Below are 18,072 nucleotides of genomic sequence, written 5' to 3'. Positions count from 1 at the left end.
TCGCAGTCACTTTTTAAAATTTCGATATGTTATGATAGTCCAGTTGTGGCAGGATAAGTGATCAAATGAAGCTTTTAAATCAATCAAATAAAAAGTTGGGAGTTTATATAAATAAAGCACAATTTGAAAAGTGCTCCCAAAAATACGAGTAAAAAGATGTGCTAAACTTGGTGCATCTTTTCACAATAGAAAGTTCCTAACTTTACCGCTTTTTAGTGGTTAGAGGTGGAAGTTCTCACACCTTTGGCCAGTGAATTAAGCAAAAAACCCCAGAATGTTCTGTGGTCCAACCTGGGACCCCCAAGTCAGAAGGACTCTGCCTGGGATTCCACCTCCCTATAAATCACTTGAAAGAGTTCTGCAGAAGCCACTGAACCTGCAAAATTTTGAAACGTCTGGCATTGAAGCAGGACGTGCCACATATTTTAAGCATATGGCGCTTGAAGGGTTAGGGTAGAGGAGGTTCCAGAAGAGTTTCTAGCTCATGTACCCCAATGCTTAGCCAGAGATAGAATAAATTTAACTAATATTTCTGGGGCTAGTGTTAGTCTATGGTGTTGTGTCAGCATGGCCCCTAAACCTGGTGTTACTAGATTGTGAAGTTATTAATCTGAAGCAGGTGTTCTCCAAGGACACAGATGTGTGACGTCACCAACAGAGCCCTGGCAAAAGTGCTGTCCAGCATTCAGAAGATTCTTGAAGCTTTTGGCAGTCTTGATCGCATATGCGTGCATGCCTTCCCACCTATCTGACCCATGCAGGACCTGTAGTTGGATGAAAAGCATAGAGAATTCAACTCCTAGGGGAAGTGGGAAAGATGTGGTAAAATGCGTCCTGCTGTCTTCAGAGAATATCTGCTACAGGTAAGTAACTTTGCTTTCTTCAAGGACAAGCAGGACCACTATTACCACAGCTGTGAATCCCTAGCTACCAGGATGACCAAAAACAATCAGGCCTTGTAATAGGACAACCAGAACCAATAGCTGTAACAATATATTCCTGTTGTGAAGTTGCAGCCTGGAACAGAAATCAATGGGCCTAGAAGGGTGTGGAGTTGGATTATATACCCCAAACAAAATTCTAGTGGTTAGAGCACCAGTCTTGACATCCAGAGGTGGCCAGTTGAAATCTCACTGCTGCTCCTAGTGATCTTGGGCAAGTCACTTAACCCTCCATCATCTCAGGTACAAAATTAGATTGTGAGCCCTCCAGGGACAGAGAAACACCAAGGGAACCTGAATGTAACTCACCCTGAGCTACTACTGAAAAGGTGTGAGTAAAATCCAAATAAACAAACAAACAAACCAGCTGTTGTGTCAGGCATTCCGCTCCAGACAATAGTGTGATGTGAACGTGTGAACTGAAGATCGCACTGGCACCTCCGTGGAGATTTGCAAAGCTACAATCATTCTCTTAATTCAGTATAGTGATAGAATTCCTTTTGAATATTCTGTCCATATTTTCCCAGTCTCTCAAGGGAATCTGATGATCCACATTCCTTTGCCATTTATTTTGGAGTGTTAATTTTAACTCTATCAAGCAAGAGAGCATTAAAAAAAAAATCAAAGGTTTAACATGTACTAATCACCACAGAACTAGGTTTCTGAAGAAAATTAAATCTCAAACAAGTATATTTGTTCAAGTGGCACACAAAAGAACATTTGCTCATTCATTCAAATGTATTAATCTCCCTCAAAATGTCAGGATATATAGAATATATTAGAAAAAAAAAGTAGAACAATTACATCATGATTATATACATCACTTATCTCAAAACTTAAAATCGTGTTTATCATATATTCATCTAGGGCAGAGAAAGTTTTAGAAGGTTGGCTTTTTTTTATGTTGGTTAATTGGAAGGACATTCCAGCTACAATACTAGAAACTTTATGTAATTCTTGAATTCTTTTCTTTTTATAGGCAGAGAATTACCTAGGAGTGGTTATCAGAACAGTGCACAATGTATTTTGGGTGGAACCAGAAAAATGCAAGTTCCATTAAGAATCTCTGACTGGCTTGAATATAAATGTGAACTGACTTACACTATTTAGTTGCTAAGGTGTGTCGATATAAATCAGAGCATGCAGGTTAGGCCTCATTCCTTGAAATATTCCAGCACAGAAACAGGTTAGACTATACTTCTCCATTATTACTGTAAGTTGGCAAAATATTTAAAATAAAGAAAATAGGAAAAATGGAAACATTGAATTCAGACATGTACGTATTGCTAAAAATTATGCTTGAGGAAGTCAAACTGGTCAATCAGATTAGTTAGTGTACCTTCTTCCAGCATGTATCTTTTTTGTGTATAACGATGACTGTAGTTTTCATTCACTGAAATGTGAACAGATTATGAGTGAGCTAGACAACATGACTGATTAGGCACACAAGTGGGTGACATCACCATGATGGAACAGCTCTGGGGAAATCACTTAACCCTCCGTTGCCCCAGGTACAACAGTAGTACAGTATTACTTTTGATTGTGAGCCCACTAGGGACAGACCCAATACCTGCAGAATGAAACTAAACGGCGTAGGCCTAAGCGGTATATAAATATCTTTTTCTACCACGTAGGTACTCTCTCTTTTTAGCATGTACCGATTGCAATTATTCTGGAAGACTCAATCATGATGAAATAATCTCAATGCTCTAGTGTACAGTCTTTCACTTGCGAAGGCCCTAAAGCACAATGTCTTAAATTGGATCCCATATTCTACTGAATGCCGGTTTAAAAGCCAAAATGGTAATCACAGTGACATCTTGATTTTCATTTCAGCAAACAGTCTGTAGCAGTTTACATCAGCTACAACTGACCTATCTGCTTTCCAGATAGTGCATAACAGACATTTAGACAATTTGTGAAGCAACTTCATGAAGACTCGTTGGTCTGAAGCCATGCCGAACAGCAAGACTTTATACTGATAATGAAGAGGCCCACAGTGGAAGTGCAGGAACTTTCAGTGTGCAGGGAAACAGGTATGTGTGAGTGTATGCCTCTGTCAGATCTAGAAAGCAAAGCCAGTTGTCGAGTTCTATCATGGTAAGAAGTGTTCTCAGGGAAACCATATAAATTTTTTTTGAGTAAATTGGTTGTACTCCCCACGTCTTTTTTCTGGAATAGAACCCTTGACCCACCGCCGGCGGAGGAACTGGTTCTATTGAATTCTGCTGGAGGAGGGCAGAGAGTTCCTCTTGAAGTACTATCACCTGGAAGGAGCTGAAATGAAACTCTCTTGGTGGATGGTCAGGAGGTCTTTTTTTCCCCCATCGCAGCGCACAACCATGCTGTATGGTAAGTAGCACCCAACGGTCAGAGGTTATGAGCGGTCACCGCTGTTGAAAGAGGATAAGTGAACCACTTTAACTTTTATACTAAGTGGTATATAAAGTTAATAAATCCAATCCACTCCTCCTCTACTTCAAAGGACTATGCCCCAACACTCACTTCTGCGGCAGTAGCATGGATAAAAATCTCAAGACTCCTTCTCAGTCAAAACAACCACCAGTTTTTGACTCGTCCCTAGAGAGCATTGCCACTGTCCAGTTGTCTGTGCCAAGCAACCTACTGGTAGGAGAAAGACTTGTCCTCTTTCAACAGAGGTGGCCACTCATAACCGCCAATCGTTGGGTGCTACATACTGTTCAGCACTTTTATGCTCTGCGTTGGGAAAAAAAAAGAATTCCCCATCATCCACCAAGACAGGTCTAATTTCAACTCCCTCCAGATGATAGTACTTTGAGAGGCGTTCTCTGCCATCCTCCAGCACAATGCAATAAAACCAGTTCCTCTGCTAGAGGACATCGGTAACTGTAAAAGTTCCTCCCCACATGTGCTGGAGATAGCCACTGGAGCAGATGGTATGTATGCCAAGGCCCTTCAAAGGCTACATCTCTATCATAGTAACATAGTAAATAACGGCAGATAAAGACCTGAATGGTCCATCCAGTCTGCCCAACAAGATAAACTCATTTTACATGGTATGTAATACTCTATAAGTATATCCGAGTTTGATTTGTCATTGCCTTTCTCAGGGCACAGACGGTAGAAGTCCACCCTGCACCGGTTTTATTCTCCAAATACCGGTGTCACCACCCAATGTCCGCTAAGATTCCATAGATCCATTCCTTCTAAACAGGATTTCTTTGTGTTTATCCCACACACGTTTGAATTCCATTACCGTCAGTTGCTGAACAGCCATCTGAACTGATATCAGTGAAGTTGGTGCTGACACAAGGAACATATTCAGATGGCAGATCTTGTTGATACTCTCTGCAGGGTGATTTGGAGGTGGCTTGGTGGCTGCCACAGTCTTCCTGCTCCTGGTGGTTCATTCCAACGAGGACCAATACCGCTTCACTTTTGATACTCGACATTGGAATCCCTCAATATAAATGATGAAGTGCGAAAATCCTTTGCCCTTTTTTTGACAGAAGTTCTATAACAGTCAGTCCCAATGGTCTCTACTGATGCTTAACGTTTAGGGGGACTAATGCATCTCCAATGTATATGCATAACCAGTATCCAACGCAACTCCTACATTAGATCCCTTCCATGTTAATGTCTCCAACACCAATTCACCTGAGATAGACTTGTTTTGACTGATGAGTGCTTCTTTTTGTTCCTGTCAGCCAGGACAATTCTCTAGATGTCATCACCTGCCACTTGACACAGCTGGAGATCTTGTATTTGCCCATGGTATGCCAAGCACCACTTATCAGAATTGGTGATAGATATGGTCCTGCTGAACTACCCATAGTTCTCAAAACTGCTGGGGCTCTTCTGCTTTTTGGCCATCATGATAAAAATAGCTTATGCAAAATTAAATCAGTTCAGTGTTCAAAAATTCCTACCGATGTTTGTACAGGTCACATTCTTGGGCTTGTAAAAATGCAAGAAAACTTTTAAATGACCAAAATGAATAAAAGGAGTAATTTAAGAAAAAAGAATGAAGATAGACAACCCATTGAACTTTGTAGTGTTTGCAAAGAGCTTGGAACCTGGTACAATAAGTGTATCAATCAGAAAACATCACCTATCTTTGAGGACTTAATTTTGTTTTTGGAGTATGAGAAATTTGTATTACTAAACATGTTCGTCAAGTGCATACACCTTTCTACTGCTCCTATTAGGGTCTGGGACGATGTTAAAGACAGCTGTCTTTTGAAACCAGACTGCTCTGGCATATGACAAACATCAAAATTGTGTTTCACAAAGAAAGAGAACAAAACTCAACTTGTCAAGTGGAGAGAGATTGCTAGGACAGCACTGTAATGTAACCTGGTTTGCAATTTGTGAAGAGGCACTGCTCATCAGCTCATTATACTGCCACAGAGCGTAATACAAAGACTCAATATATATACTCTTAAGCTAGTCAACAAACATCTCTACCAGAATAACTAAGTTCCATCTTTATGTGATGACTGAATGGGATCTAATGCCAAGTATATCTGTATTCAGTAAGACACAACAGTACCAGAGTCATTAGGGCTATGTGAAGGGGGAAGGCATGCTGCCATGTGTTATTGTATGAGGTGTGCTTATGGTCATATTAAGATTGAAAGCAGTGAAACAAGAATGGACTATTACAACACTTTATTGCAGCATTGACAAAAGTTGGATTTTTGAAGCTGGTGAGAATCGTGCAGCATTTCTGGGTGAAATGTTACAACTTTACATGTGTTGTTCTACATGCAGAAAGAAAAAAAAAATGGTGGTAAAAATTAAAAATAATCTGAAAATAAAGGTGAATCATGTAGTAGCATCCAGATGTTCTCTTCCAAATTAAGCAGACTACATTTACATGAAAGTAAAGAAAGCCACAACTAACTTAATAACAGACTGTCAAACTGAAGAAGAAATCCAACAGACCTCTTCATTTCTACATAGAAAAAGGGGATACAAATAAAACTATGTTTTCATACGGTCATGAAACTCAACAAAACCCTCTAATGATCTTCTTGTTCTCCTATTACGGCTCCCTTGACATGCTGTCACATTTTGGTTTTCAAGAATCCTTTTAATAGTCTCAGATGCATCTTTTTTTTGGTTGGCATCAGGCAAGAACTCTGGACGAACACTCAACTGCATACTCAAAACGACTCTTGGGCCTTTGTTCGGTAAAATGCGCTCCTTTTGTTTTTCTTTTAAGAGAAACATCCTGAGAGAGCAGCGCCTTCTTGGGCAGCACATCTGGTGTCTGCTGACCTCTCCTTTCCATGTTCGTTGTTCTGCCATGCTCCAGTTTGCTGTAAGATTCTGCTGCTTGTAATCAACTCCATGCTCCCCTGCTGTCATTCTGGAGCCCTGATTTCAGTTTGTTTTTTGTGCCACATACAGTTATGTCCTGTACCTTTGAATCAAGTTTAACTCTTGAAAGCTTAAGTTGACTGCTTCCATACCACGCCATCTAAACATTTTCAACAGAAATGCAATTTGCCTTCTTACTTAAAAAAATTGCTTTCTATATTTAAACTTAACTGCTTACTAATAAAGTTAACCATCTCATTACTTTACTTCCATTCTCAAAAGATGATTAACCCTCACAAGTTTCTTGCTTTGGTGTGTGTGGTGGTTTTGTCAAGGCTGGTAGCTTCTTCGTATTCAGTTGAGAGCTGAGGCTGGTATCTTTGCCCCAGGTGAACCCTAGCCCATCCCAGGGCTCTGTTCCGAGCTCTCTCTGCTGACTGACATGCTGAGGTGTGTCCACTGCTCTCATCTCAACTCCTGGAGGGTTCCACTATTCCACTATCCACAACGTCAGAGATACATGGCCCAATGAAAATGACATTTGCCACTGGATCAGCGTCTCCTGAGGAGCAAAAGGATGAGAATTAACTTGGGGCTGTATTTGGAATCACAATATTGAGGCCAAATTGACATAACCCAGCTAAAAATTAAAAATAATTTTCATCTTCGGAAGGAATAAGTCACTTAAGGCCCTGTTTACTAACCTGCGCTTTAGGAAGGCTGACGACAGAGACACCCATTATATTCCTATGGGGGTGTCTAGCGTAAGCGCGCACTAAAAAGTTTGCATGTCTACAGCACGGCTTAGTAAACAGGGCCCTTAAATTCCTTCTCATCACAGCACTTTTAGGAGGCTGTTTTAGATGTCTTGTGCAGCATTTACACATGTAGGTAGCACATACTCATGTAAATGCCAGTTGTACAGTACTGTTATTTACATGTGTAATTGTGGCAGGATGCACAGTTTCAAAGGTGGCATGATTTGGGAAATTAAACATGCATTACTGATCTTTCCTTTTTAGGTATACGTTTAAAAATGTCCCTTCAATTGGTGCACTTCCTCTGCAATGCACATAAATGATAGTAAAATTCTCACTTCAACCAGGGCTTTAGAAGAGCTGATTGCTGGGGCACTTATGCTTACTCCTCTGGTGACTTAAAGGACGTTTAAAATGTAAAAATTTGTCTTTAGGAGCTTGGCTCTAATCTACTCGGGGGATTCTGCACAAAAAAAAAATATTCTGTACAGGAATGTTGTAAATTCTGTGCATGGGTTTTGTAAATTCTGCATTTTAATTTATAATTTTTTGGATTCGAACTCCTCCATCATAAAAGCTTGGGTTCTCCCTGCTCCAGGTCTGACACCTCTCCCCAACCTGGGAAGTCTCATTCTCGACTTGATCTTGTTCCTCCCAGAGGTTCAACTCAATTTTCTCTGATCTGTCTCCAGGGTAGAAATCCCCCAGCTTTTTCCTCTCTACACATATCCCATGAAGACACTCACTTCCTTCTCCATCCCTCTCAGCGTACACATCCCCACAGTTCTCCCTAGTTCACATTCTCTGAAACCTCTTTCCTCATCTGTAATTCCTTCTCGCTTCCCTCCTCTCCAACACATATACCCATACCACTTTCTCAAACCTCACCTGGCACACATTCTCATAATTCCTTCACATTCCCAAACACTGACCCCAGCACAGCTGTCTCTCAGACCCTCATTTCTTTTTTTACAACACCCCTCCCTGCACAACCACCCTACAGATCTCCCTCAATCCTTCATGCACTCACTCCAAACCCCATAGCTTTTTCTCCTGAATCCTGCTGTAGCACTCCCTCAAGCTCTGTCATCCACCAAGCACCTACTCCAAGTTTTGCCTCTACCCCCAGACACATGACCTCTGCTCTACAGCCCCCCTCCCTTAACTTTGGCGTTCCTCCCACTTTCTACACCACCCAGACACAATCCCCCTCCTTTCTATAACACATACCCTTCCTGCTTGCCCTCTTCCCCTCAGCCACAACCCAGCCCCCCACCCAATGTACACACCCCTCTAAGCTCTCCTCCCCAACACCCCCTCCAAGCATAGCCTCTCTTTCCCTACCCAGCACAGACCCCCCTCCCATGGGATCAATCCTGCAGGACAAACTGCTAATATTTGCATTAATTTAGTTTAATCTTGGAATTTAAGCTATAAACGCCCCGGTGATGAGGGAAGGGAAAGGGAAATGGAACTTGATATACCGCCTTTCTGAAGTTTTTTGCAACTACATTCAAAGCGGTTTACGTAGTATATATGGGTACTTATTTTGTACCAGGGGCAATGGAGGGTTAAGTGACTTGCCCAGAGTCACAAGGAGCTGCAGTGGGAATTGAACTCAGTTCCCCAGGATCAAAGTCCACTGCACTAACCATTAGGCTTCTCCTCCAGAGAAAAAGTGGCTGCATATCAGCTTGTGTCTTCTTCCTCTACCACATGGGGCAAGTGCAGTATTTGAACCATGCAGGACACCCGACAGCCCCCTGGTTCAAATGCTGCAGTTGGCCCCCCTAGTGGTGACAGAGGAAGATGCAGGCTGACATGCAGCCACTTCCCTCCAGAGTCCAACCCTATAGAGGGGGAAAAAAGCCTGTAAGGAGACAAGGCAAATATTAGAAACCATCTCATCGTGGGGAATGCTGTGCAAAATTCTGCGATGCATAGTGGCGTAAAATGCCCTCAGAAGTATTAACTGTCTGCTATTATACATGTAACTTTCTAGAAAATGGCTCCCATATGTGAAAGTACTAGCAGTTGCCCACATGTGTTAAGTTGTTAAAAATGAGCCCTTAAATGTATAAATACCAGCACAGAGTAAATGTTGGTCTGCTTGTAAACAAGTATTTTACTAAAATGATTGGTCTTGCTGCTCATTTAAGGGAAAACAAACCCCATGTATTTGCCATAGTCCCCTTACGTATTTTACAAAAGGTTCCACATTCAGCACCATTTATGTAAAATAGGTTGGAAACTATGAATGATAACTTGGATGTGCCATTTCTCACCTAGATAACCTATGAAAGAAGGGGCCTTAAAAAGTTTATTTACTTTGCTTTGAATAAAGTGAAGACACTTATCTGTAGCAGGTATTCTCAGAGGACAGTAGGCCTTATAATTTCTCAACTAGGGTAATATGATCCTGTGTTTCCCGGTTTGACGCTTTTAATAAGCTTTAAAAGAGCTTTTGTGGAGCTTGAGTCACGCTCCACTGCGCATGTGTGAGTGCCATCCTGCCTGCTGCAACAGCGCGGTTACCGCAGTTAAATACTACAGCATAAAAAGAAAAAAATAGGAGACAACTTCAAGAGGAGGTGGGAGGGTTTGTAAGAATATGAGGCCTGTTGTCCTTGGAGAACAACTGCTACAGGTATCTTTGCTTTCTCCGAGGACAAGCAGGCCATAATTCTCACAATTGGGGTATCCCTAGCATCCAGGCTCACCGAAAACAACAAAACATTGGTCAACTGGGCCTTGCAACAGTGAGGACAGTACTCAATATTAACCTGAAACTATATACAAACTGAGTGAGTACAGCCTGGAACAGAATAAAATAGTCCTGGGGGGGGGGGGGGGGGGGGGGGGGAGTTGGATCCTAGACCCCAAACAGATTCTGCAAAACCGTCTGTCCGAACAGACTGTTGCGTCGGGTATCCTGCTCAAGGCAGTAATGAGATGTGAACGTGTGGACTGAAGATCACGTCAGTCTTGCAAATTTCTTCAATGGAGGCTGACTGCAAGTGGGCAATTGACGCAGCCATGGCTCTGACATTGTGAACCTTAACATGACCCTCCAGGGTCAGCCTAGCCATAAGTGAAAGAAATGCAATTTGCCAGCCAATTAGAGATTGTACGTTTCCCCGATGGCGACCCCCATCCTGTTGGGATCAAAAGAAACAAAAGCTGTGTGGACTTGTCTTTAGGGCCTAGTCCGCTCCGTGTGATAGGCCAATGCTTGCTTGCAGTCCAAGATATGCAAGGCGCTCTCGCCAGGATGGGCATGAGGTCAGAGAAAGAAAGTTGACAAGACAATAGAGTGGTTCAGATGGAACTTGACACCACCTTCGACAGGAACTTAAGGTGCATGCGGGGGACTACTCTGTTGTGCTGAAACATTGTAAGTAGTGTACTATGCCATACTTTGTATTATTTGAATATTTTTACTGCTGTAATTGCCTATTGCTAATGTTTGATCTATTCTTACTGTACACCGCCTTGAGTGAATTCCTTCAAAGAGGCGGTAAATAAATCAATAAATAAATAAATAAATAAATAAATAAAAAGGTGCATCCACTACTAAGGACTGAAGCTCACTGACTATATGAGCTGAGGTAACAGCCACCAAGAAGACAACCTTCCAGATCAAGTACTTCAGATGGCAGGAATCCAGTGGTTCAAAAGGAGCTTTCATCAGCTGGGTGAGAACGACATTGAGGTCCCATGACACCGGCAAAGGTTTGACAAGGGGCTTTGACAAAAGCAAACCTCTCATGAAGCAAACAACTAGAGGCTGTCTAGAAATAGGCTTACCCATTACATGCTGATAAGCATTAATCGCACTGAGGTGAACTCTTACGGAGTTGGTCTTGAGACCAGACTTGGATAGGTGTAGAACGTATTCAAGCAGTGTCTGTGTAGGTCAAGAAAGGGGATCTAGGGCCTTGCCCTCATACCGGACAGCAAACCTCCTTCACTTAAAAGAGTAACACCTCTTAGTGGAATCTTTCCTGGAAGCCAGCAAGACCTGGGAGACACCTTCTGACAGACCCAAGGAAACAAATTCTAGGCTCTCAACATCCAGGCTGTGAGGGCCAGAGACTGAAGGCTGGGATGCAGAAGAGATCACTTGATCAGCGCGATGAGGGTCGGAAAACACTCCAATCTCCACTGGAGGATAACTCCAGAAAAAGAGGGAACTAGACTTGCAGAGGCCAGTAAGGCGCGATCAGAATCATGGTCCCGCGGTTTTGCTTGAGTTTCAGCAAAGTATTCCCCATGAGAGAAATGAGAGGGTAAGATCTGTCCCCCAATGAGGTAGGAAAGCATCCAACACTAGTCTGTCATGGGCCTGGAGCCTGGAACAGAACTAAGGGACTTTGTGATTCATGTGAGTGGCAAAGAGATCCACAGCGGGGGTGCCACAGAGGGGGTGCCCCATTTATTTGTTGCATTTGTATCCCACATGCTCAGAAGATCTCTTGGGCAAGGCCCATATTGAGAGACCACTCGTGCGGTTGCATAACCTTGCTAAGTCTGTTGGCCAGGCTGTTTTTGCCCGCCAGATAAATGGCTCGAAGAAACATGCCATGCCGGTGAGCCCATCATCATATCCGGACAGCCTCCTGACGGAGAGGGCTTGATCTGGTGTTCCCCTGCTTGTTGGTGAACCCGATTGTCCATTTGAATGAGTACAATTTGAGAAGACAGCCAATCTCTGAAAGCCTTTACAGCGTTCCAGATTGCCCGAAGCTCCAGGAGATTGATCTGGAGATCAGTTTCCTGGGCGGACCACACACTTTGAGTGTGAAGTCTATCTACAAGAGCTCCACAACCCAGGAGAGGTGCATCTGTCGTCAGCCCTTTTTGCAGCTGAGGGATTTGGAATAGAAGTCCCAGAGTCAAACTGGATCGAATAGTCCACCACAAGAGAGAGCAAGTAAGCTCCGGGGACACTCTGATCACATCTTGACATCTTCCAGCCCTCCCATGGTTTGGCACCACTGAGAGGTCATGGTCCATTGGGCAGATCTTATATGAAGGCATGTCATGGGTGTCACAAACTGGACATCATGTGGTCCAATAACCTCAATATCTGTCAAGCCGTGACCTGCTGAGAGGCTTGAACCTAAGAAGCCACTGCAACTAGCCTGGAAGGCTCAAATCTTCTGTGTATCGAGCAGGGCTCCAATGAATTCCAATTGCTGGGCAGGGTGAAGATGGGACTTGGGGTACATTAAAACAAACCCTAGTAGCTTGAGCATCCAAATAATCTTCTGCATGGACTCCTGAGCAGCTTCCTCTGACGTGCTCTTCAGCAGCCAATCATCAAGAAAAGGGAACACATGGACTCCCAGTCTGTGTATCGACTCTGAACTACTGCTAGACATTTGGTAAATACCCTGGGAGCTGACACAAAGCCAAAGGGCAGCATGCAGTATTGGAAGTGATGTGCTCCCAGCTGAAATTGTAGATACTTCCGGTGGGCTGGAAGTATAGGGATGTAAGTATAGCCAATCATTTTCCTGAATCATGGGGAGAAGGGTGCCTAGGGAAACCATCCCAAACTTTTCACTGATCAGGAAATTGTTCAGGGCCCTTAGGTCTAGGATGGGATGCATCCCTCCTGTCTTCTTCTGCCTGGAATAGAATTCTCGTCCTTCTTCCCCTGGTGGAATGGGCTCAACCACATGGGCCTTTAGAAGGGCGGAAAGTTCCTCTGCTAGTGTGCAGCAGCAGATAAGAAAGCAAATAGAATGTTTGGTATTATTAGGAAAGGAACGGAAAACAAAAATGAGGATATTGTAATGCCTTTGTATCGCTCCATGGTGCGACCGCACCTTGAATATTGTGTTTAATTCTGGTCACCACATCTCAAAAAAAGATATAGTTGAATTAGAAAAGGTGCAAAGAAGGGTGACAAAAATGATAAAGAGGACGGGACAACTTCCCTATGAGGAAAGACTAAAGTGGTTAGGGCTCTTCAGTTTGGAGAAAAGATGGCTAAGGGGAGATATGATAGAGGTCTATAAAATAATGAGTGGAATGGGTAGATGTGAACTGCTTGTTCACTCTTTCCAAAAATACTAGGACTGGGGGCACACAATGAAGCTACAAAGTAGTAAATTTAAAATGAATCAGAGAAAATGTTTCTTCACTCAACATGTAATTAAGTGGAGGAAGAGGAGTGGCCTAGTGGTTAGGGTGGTGGACTTTGGTCCTGGGGAACTGAGGAACTGAGTTCGATTCACACTTCAGGCACAGGCAGCTCCTTGTGACTCTGGGCAAGTCACTTAACCCTCCATTGCCCCATGTAAGCCGCATTGAGCCTGCCATGAGTGGGAAAGCACGGGGTACAAATGTAACAAAAAAAAAAAAAAAAAAAAAAAAAAAAAAACTCTGGAATTCGTTGCCAGAGAATGTAGTAAATGCAGTTAGCTTAGCAGGGTTAAAAAAAAAAAAAAAGGTTTGGATGGTTTCCTAAAGGAAAAGTCCATAGACCATTATTAAAATGGACTTGTGGAAAATCCACTGCTTATTTCTAGGATAAGCAGCATAAAATGTATTGTACATTTTTGGGGATCTTGCCAGGTACTTGTGACCTGGATTGACCACTGTTGGAAACAGGATACTGGGCTTGATGGACTTTCGGTCTGTCCCAATATGGCAATACTTATGTACTTATAATGGGTGTCCTTACCAGAGATGGTCAGATTGCACTGGATACAGCGCTTAAAGCCACTGGGAACTTTCTTGGTCATGTAAGGAAAAAATTCTGTAGCCAAATCAAATGACGCTATTGTGCCAAATAAGGGGCAAGGCACCAAGGAAAAAAAAAACCATGAGAGAATGCAGCTTAAGTCAAGGCCTAAAAACAGCCCAGTGATGCGGGAAAAATAAAGGAAACCTATAAAGCGGGAAAAAAGGACTAAAAATAGAGGAAGAGGTAACCCAAACATAGGCATGCCAAAAACAGCGCACAAAAAAATGCTGAAAGGCACCGAGGACGTCCTTCAGACTGAGTTGTGAAGAGCAGGACAAAATGTTGACTACTCCACCGCAGTAGAACAACTGTGGTAACCGCGCTCTCACGGCAGACGGGAAGTCACTCAAGCATGCGCAGTGGAGCGTGCCTCACGCTCCAAAAAAGCTCTTTTAATTAAAACTTGTTAAAAGCTCTGGACTGGGCAACATGGGATCGTTGTTACCCCGATTGTGAGAATTATGGCCTGCTTGTCCTCAGAGAAATGATGTTATTTTGCCTTGAGAGTTAAGCCATAGTTCATTGCTCCAATGCTCTTCATTTCCGCCAGAGCCTAGTAGAGAGCTGTACGCTCTTAGAATGGCCCTAAACAGATTCCACAGTGAGACGCTAGCGGGCCAGTGAGGGAAAGCTGAGTTTATGTATCACTTTTTGTCTAAATGAAATCTCCTTCTCAAGGTATGGGTTTTATATTTCAGCACCATTTGCACCTAGCTAATACACATCTTGATCTAGCTACTTACATAGTAACATAGTAGATGACGGCAGAAAAAGACCTGCACGGTCCATCCAGTCTGCCCAACAAGATAACTCATATGTGCTACTTTTTGTGTATACCCTACTTTGATTTGTACCTGTGTTCTTCAGGGCACAGACCGTATAAGTCTGCCCAGCACTATCCTGCCTCCCAACCACCAGCCCCGCCTCCCACCACCGGCTCTGGCAGAGACTGTATAAGTCTGCCCAGCACTATCCCTGCCTCCCAACCACCAGTCCCGTCTCCCACCACCGGTTCTGGCACAGACTGTATAAGTCTGCCCAGCACTATCCTCGCCTCCCAACCACCAGCCCCGCCTCCCAACCACCGGCTCTGGCACAGACCGTATAAGTCTGCCCAGCACTATCCCTGCCTCCCAACCACCAGTCCCGTCTCCCACCACCGGTTCTGGCACAGACTGTATAAGTCTGCCCAGCACTATCCTCGCCTCCCAACCACCAGCCCCGCCTCCCAACCACCGGCTCTGGCACAGACCGTATAAGTCTGTCCAGCACTATCCCCGCCTCCAACCACCAGTGCCGCCTCCCCACCACCGGCTCTGGCACAGACCGTGTAAGTCTGCCCAGCACTATCCCCGCCTCCCAAACACCAGCTCCGCCTCCCAATCTCGGCTAAGCTTCTGAGGATCCCTTCCTTCTGCACAGGATTCCTTTATGTTTATCCCACGCATGTTTGAATTCCGTTACCGTTTTCATTTTCACCACCTCCCGTGGGAGGGCATTCCAAGCATCCACTACTCTCTCCGTGAAAAAAATACTTCCTGACATTTTTCTTGAGTCTGCTCCCCTGGCTCAGGGAACAGAACTACGTGCTGCAGCAGATGACATTTGGTTTGGGTTCCTTATTCAGAGTGGCTGACTTTCCCTGATGGTTGCACTAGCAGTCCATCTCCTAAAAAAAGTCTCAGCACAGTTTTTTTGGCCATCAAGATGGCCCACTACACTGAGGCTTCCCAGAACCACACAGTATGCTAGCTAGGAAAGAGTGTCCTAAAATGAAGGGAGGGTGGAACCATTGACAATCCCCCTCTACTGCAAAATAATAATAAAAAGCAGCTCAGATTGCTTACCCTGAAATGAAGAGGTGTGGTCTAGTAGCAAGATGAAAGGAATAGGTAGCAGCTGACTGCATAATTTTGGGAAGCCATCTTAGTTCTGTATCTTGAAGTACTCAACTTTAACCTGGCAATAATGATAAAACTACCTAATCTGAAAGGATGCTGGGAGGTGCTGGCTGCAGGCATGTTTCTGAAATGCTTAGATTATATGGTACATTTGATTCCCATGTAAACGAAAGTTTTATGAATGTAAATTATAATTTTTGTATTAAGATCCCCCATCAAAGTAGGACAAAGAGCTATAAACCCCACCAACTGGTTACACAGTACCAAGTGAAAATGTAATACTCTGACATTTCTGCCTCTAATAATGGCCTTTATTGATAACTTTCATTTTCTATGGACTGCCGAGTATTTTGTTTAAATGATCTTGTCTTTCAGTTCTGCACAGTTTAAGTTTTTACACTGTTAAGGAAAGGCCATGCAAAGGGAACATAGCAAGTGAGCTTACTTCAAAGGGCAGTGACATTTCTTTCTCAACAGTGGGGAGACTCTCTGATCTGAGCAGCTTGAGTATTTGCCAGCTCAAATGTCGTAGAGAGAGACACGATCTGAACCTATGAGTTGCAGGATCACTGCTGATTTGAAATTTGTGCTCCGATTACTAGACCACACCTCTCTTCTGCTCAACAGTTATGACTTATTCTATACAGTGATTACTATCAGAGAAAAAGAAAGGGGATGGGATCTCTCTCAGAAGAGGTTAGAAAACTTGGGATTAGTGTCGTCTCCAGCTCCTGTAGTGTAGGGAAATCAAATAAGCCCCTCCCTCTCCTTTTAGCTGCTCCTGGATCTTCTGAGGTGGCCCACCCACTCTAGCAGCCCTTAAATTGAACTTAAGCTGCTACTTACCTCCCACCAGTTTTAAAGATTAGATCCGCATTTGGTGCTCCCTTAGGATGCTGGTAGCGAGGCCGCCGCTCGCGGTTGGTATTTGCTGGAGCTGGACGCTGGGCCAGAGACTGTAACATTTCTTTTACCAAAGAAAAGAAAATATGCTCATTTTCTTTTTTAATACTACACATTATAATTGTTAGTTTAAATTAATATATTATTTCTTTCTGGAAAAGATGTCAAAGTGCTCCACTTTCCCTAACAATTTGAACTTCATTATTATCACTCAAACAGGGAGAACAGACACACGGAGACAAAATGATTGGCTGAGGATTACACTGGCACAGTCGGGATAAGCTTCTACAGCTCTTCTATTATATGACTAGTAAAAAAGCCCCGTTTCTGATGCAAATGAAACGGGGGCTAGCAAGGTTTTCTTCTGTGTGCATGTGGGAGTGTGTGTGTCCCTGCCCTCTGCCCTCTCTCCCTTCCCCTGTCTTGTCTGTCCCCTCCCCCTGGGAGTCAAGTCCTTCAGTGTTAAGTTTCCTGCTGTGCTGTGTTTGTGTTACAGAGATAGTGAGGGCTTCTGCCCTCTCTCCCCTCCCCCCCTCTGAGTCCTTCACTGTTACAGAGAGAGCGATTTGATTTCCTGCTTTGCTGTGTTTTCCTTCACTGTTTGTGTTACAGAGAGAGCGAGGGCGGGGCAGACACTCATGGGGAAACCGCATATCTCTCCCCCTTCACACTTCCGGCTGGAGGCTTCATTTAGAACGCTGGTGGTGCCTTTTATATATAGAGATTATGAAACTTAAGTAAAATGTGTTTATTCAGAAATAGAAATCCAGATTTGGATTTAGGCCACCCAATACCAATATTGAAGAGAAGCCTGCTTCCTTTGATTTAGGACTAAGTTTACACTTATTAGACTAATAAATATTTTAGTTTAAAGATTTTTTTTTTATTTTTTGTTCTTTTTATCCTTATAGTAAGATGAAATCCTTTTTGATCCAGCAGTTTTTTATTTCTCCTTTGGGCTTCTTGCTCAATCAGAACCACAGCTGGGATCTGGCGACATTAGCCCATCCCCTCCCAACATGCATAACCCATTGGAAGACTGCCAGCTGTGTGATATTAATTGGTCTCCCCTCCACCTACCCACCGAGTACTGGGAGCTCAGCACACCAGTTTTATCAGTACTTTGGGGGTCTGTGCAGTGCTTGAGCTGAGTGGGGCACAAGGGTCCTTGTGGCTGCCTGTGCCTCAACCCATGCATGTATGTGTGTGTGTAAGGGTGCTCCAGGTTTTCCAAGGTTTTCCTCTGGTTGCCGGAAGCTCGGTAGCAGGGTTTGGCACAAGCTTGCAGAGGACTGGGGTGGGATCCCCAGATCAGGGTATGGCATCCTGGTGGCAGATGGGGGTCATACAGCAGTAGAGGTACTGCTGGGCTCGTAGGCTGAAAGCCTATTCAGGCAAAATCCAAAATATAGAACAGGAAACCATTACCCAAACTATTCAGGCAACCATTACCCAAATGAAGGCAGACAGTCTATCAGAACCAGTGGGGGATTCCCCTCCTTTTC

At 43.7% G+C, this 18,072-nt stretch overlaps 1 protein-coding gene across 2 annotated transcripts in view; it reads right to left on the bottom strand.

Annotated features, from left to right (window-relative positions):
- Positions 1-5,579: 5,579 nt before the first annotated feature.
- The window catches only part of UPF2 (UPF2 regulator of nonsense mediated mRNA decay), a 148,205-nt gene continuing 135,712 nt past the window's right edge, over positions 5,580-18,072 (bottom strand). For both annotated transcript variants that reach the window (XM_030216003.1, XM_030216004.1), the window contains 2 exons: positions 16,511-16,631; positions 5,580-6,810 (listed from right to left, as the gene is read on the bottom strand). In XM_030216003.1, coding sequence (XP_030071863.1) covers positions 6,801-6,810; positions 16,511-16,631 — 131 coding nt within the window. In that variant the 3' untranslated portion in view covers positions 5,580-6,800. The remainder of the gene's footprint in view (positions 6,811-16,510; positions 16,632-18,072) is intronic.

Source organism: Microcaecilia unicolor, chromosome 10, assembly GCF_901765095.1.
Source record: "Microcaecilia unicolor chromosome 10, aMicUni1.1, whole genome shotgun sequence".
Taxonomy (NCBI): Eukaryota; Metazoa; Chordata; class Amphibia; order Gymnophiona; family Siphonopidae; genus Microcaecilia; species Microcaecilia unicolor.
The sequence above is the reverse complement of the archived record's forward strand: the minus strand, read 5'-3'. Positions and strand labels throughout refer to the sequence as shown.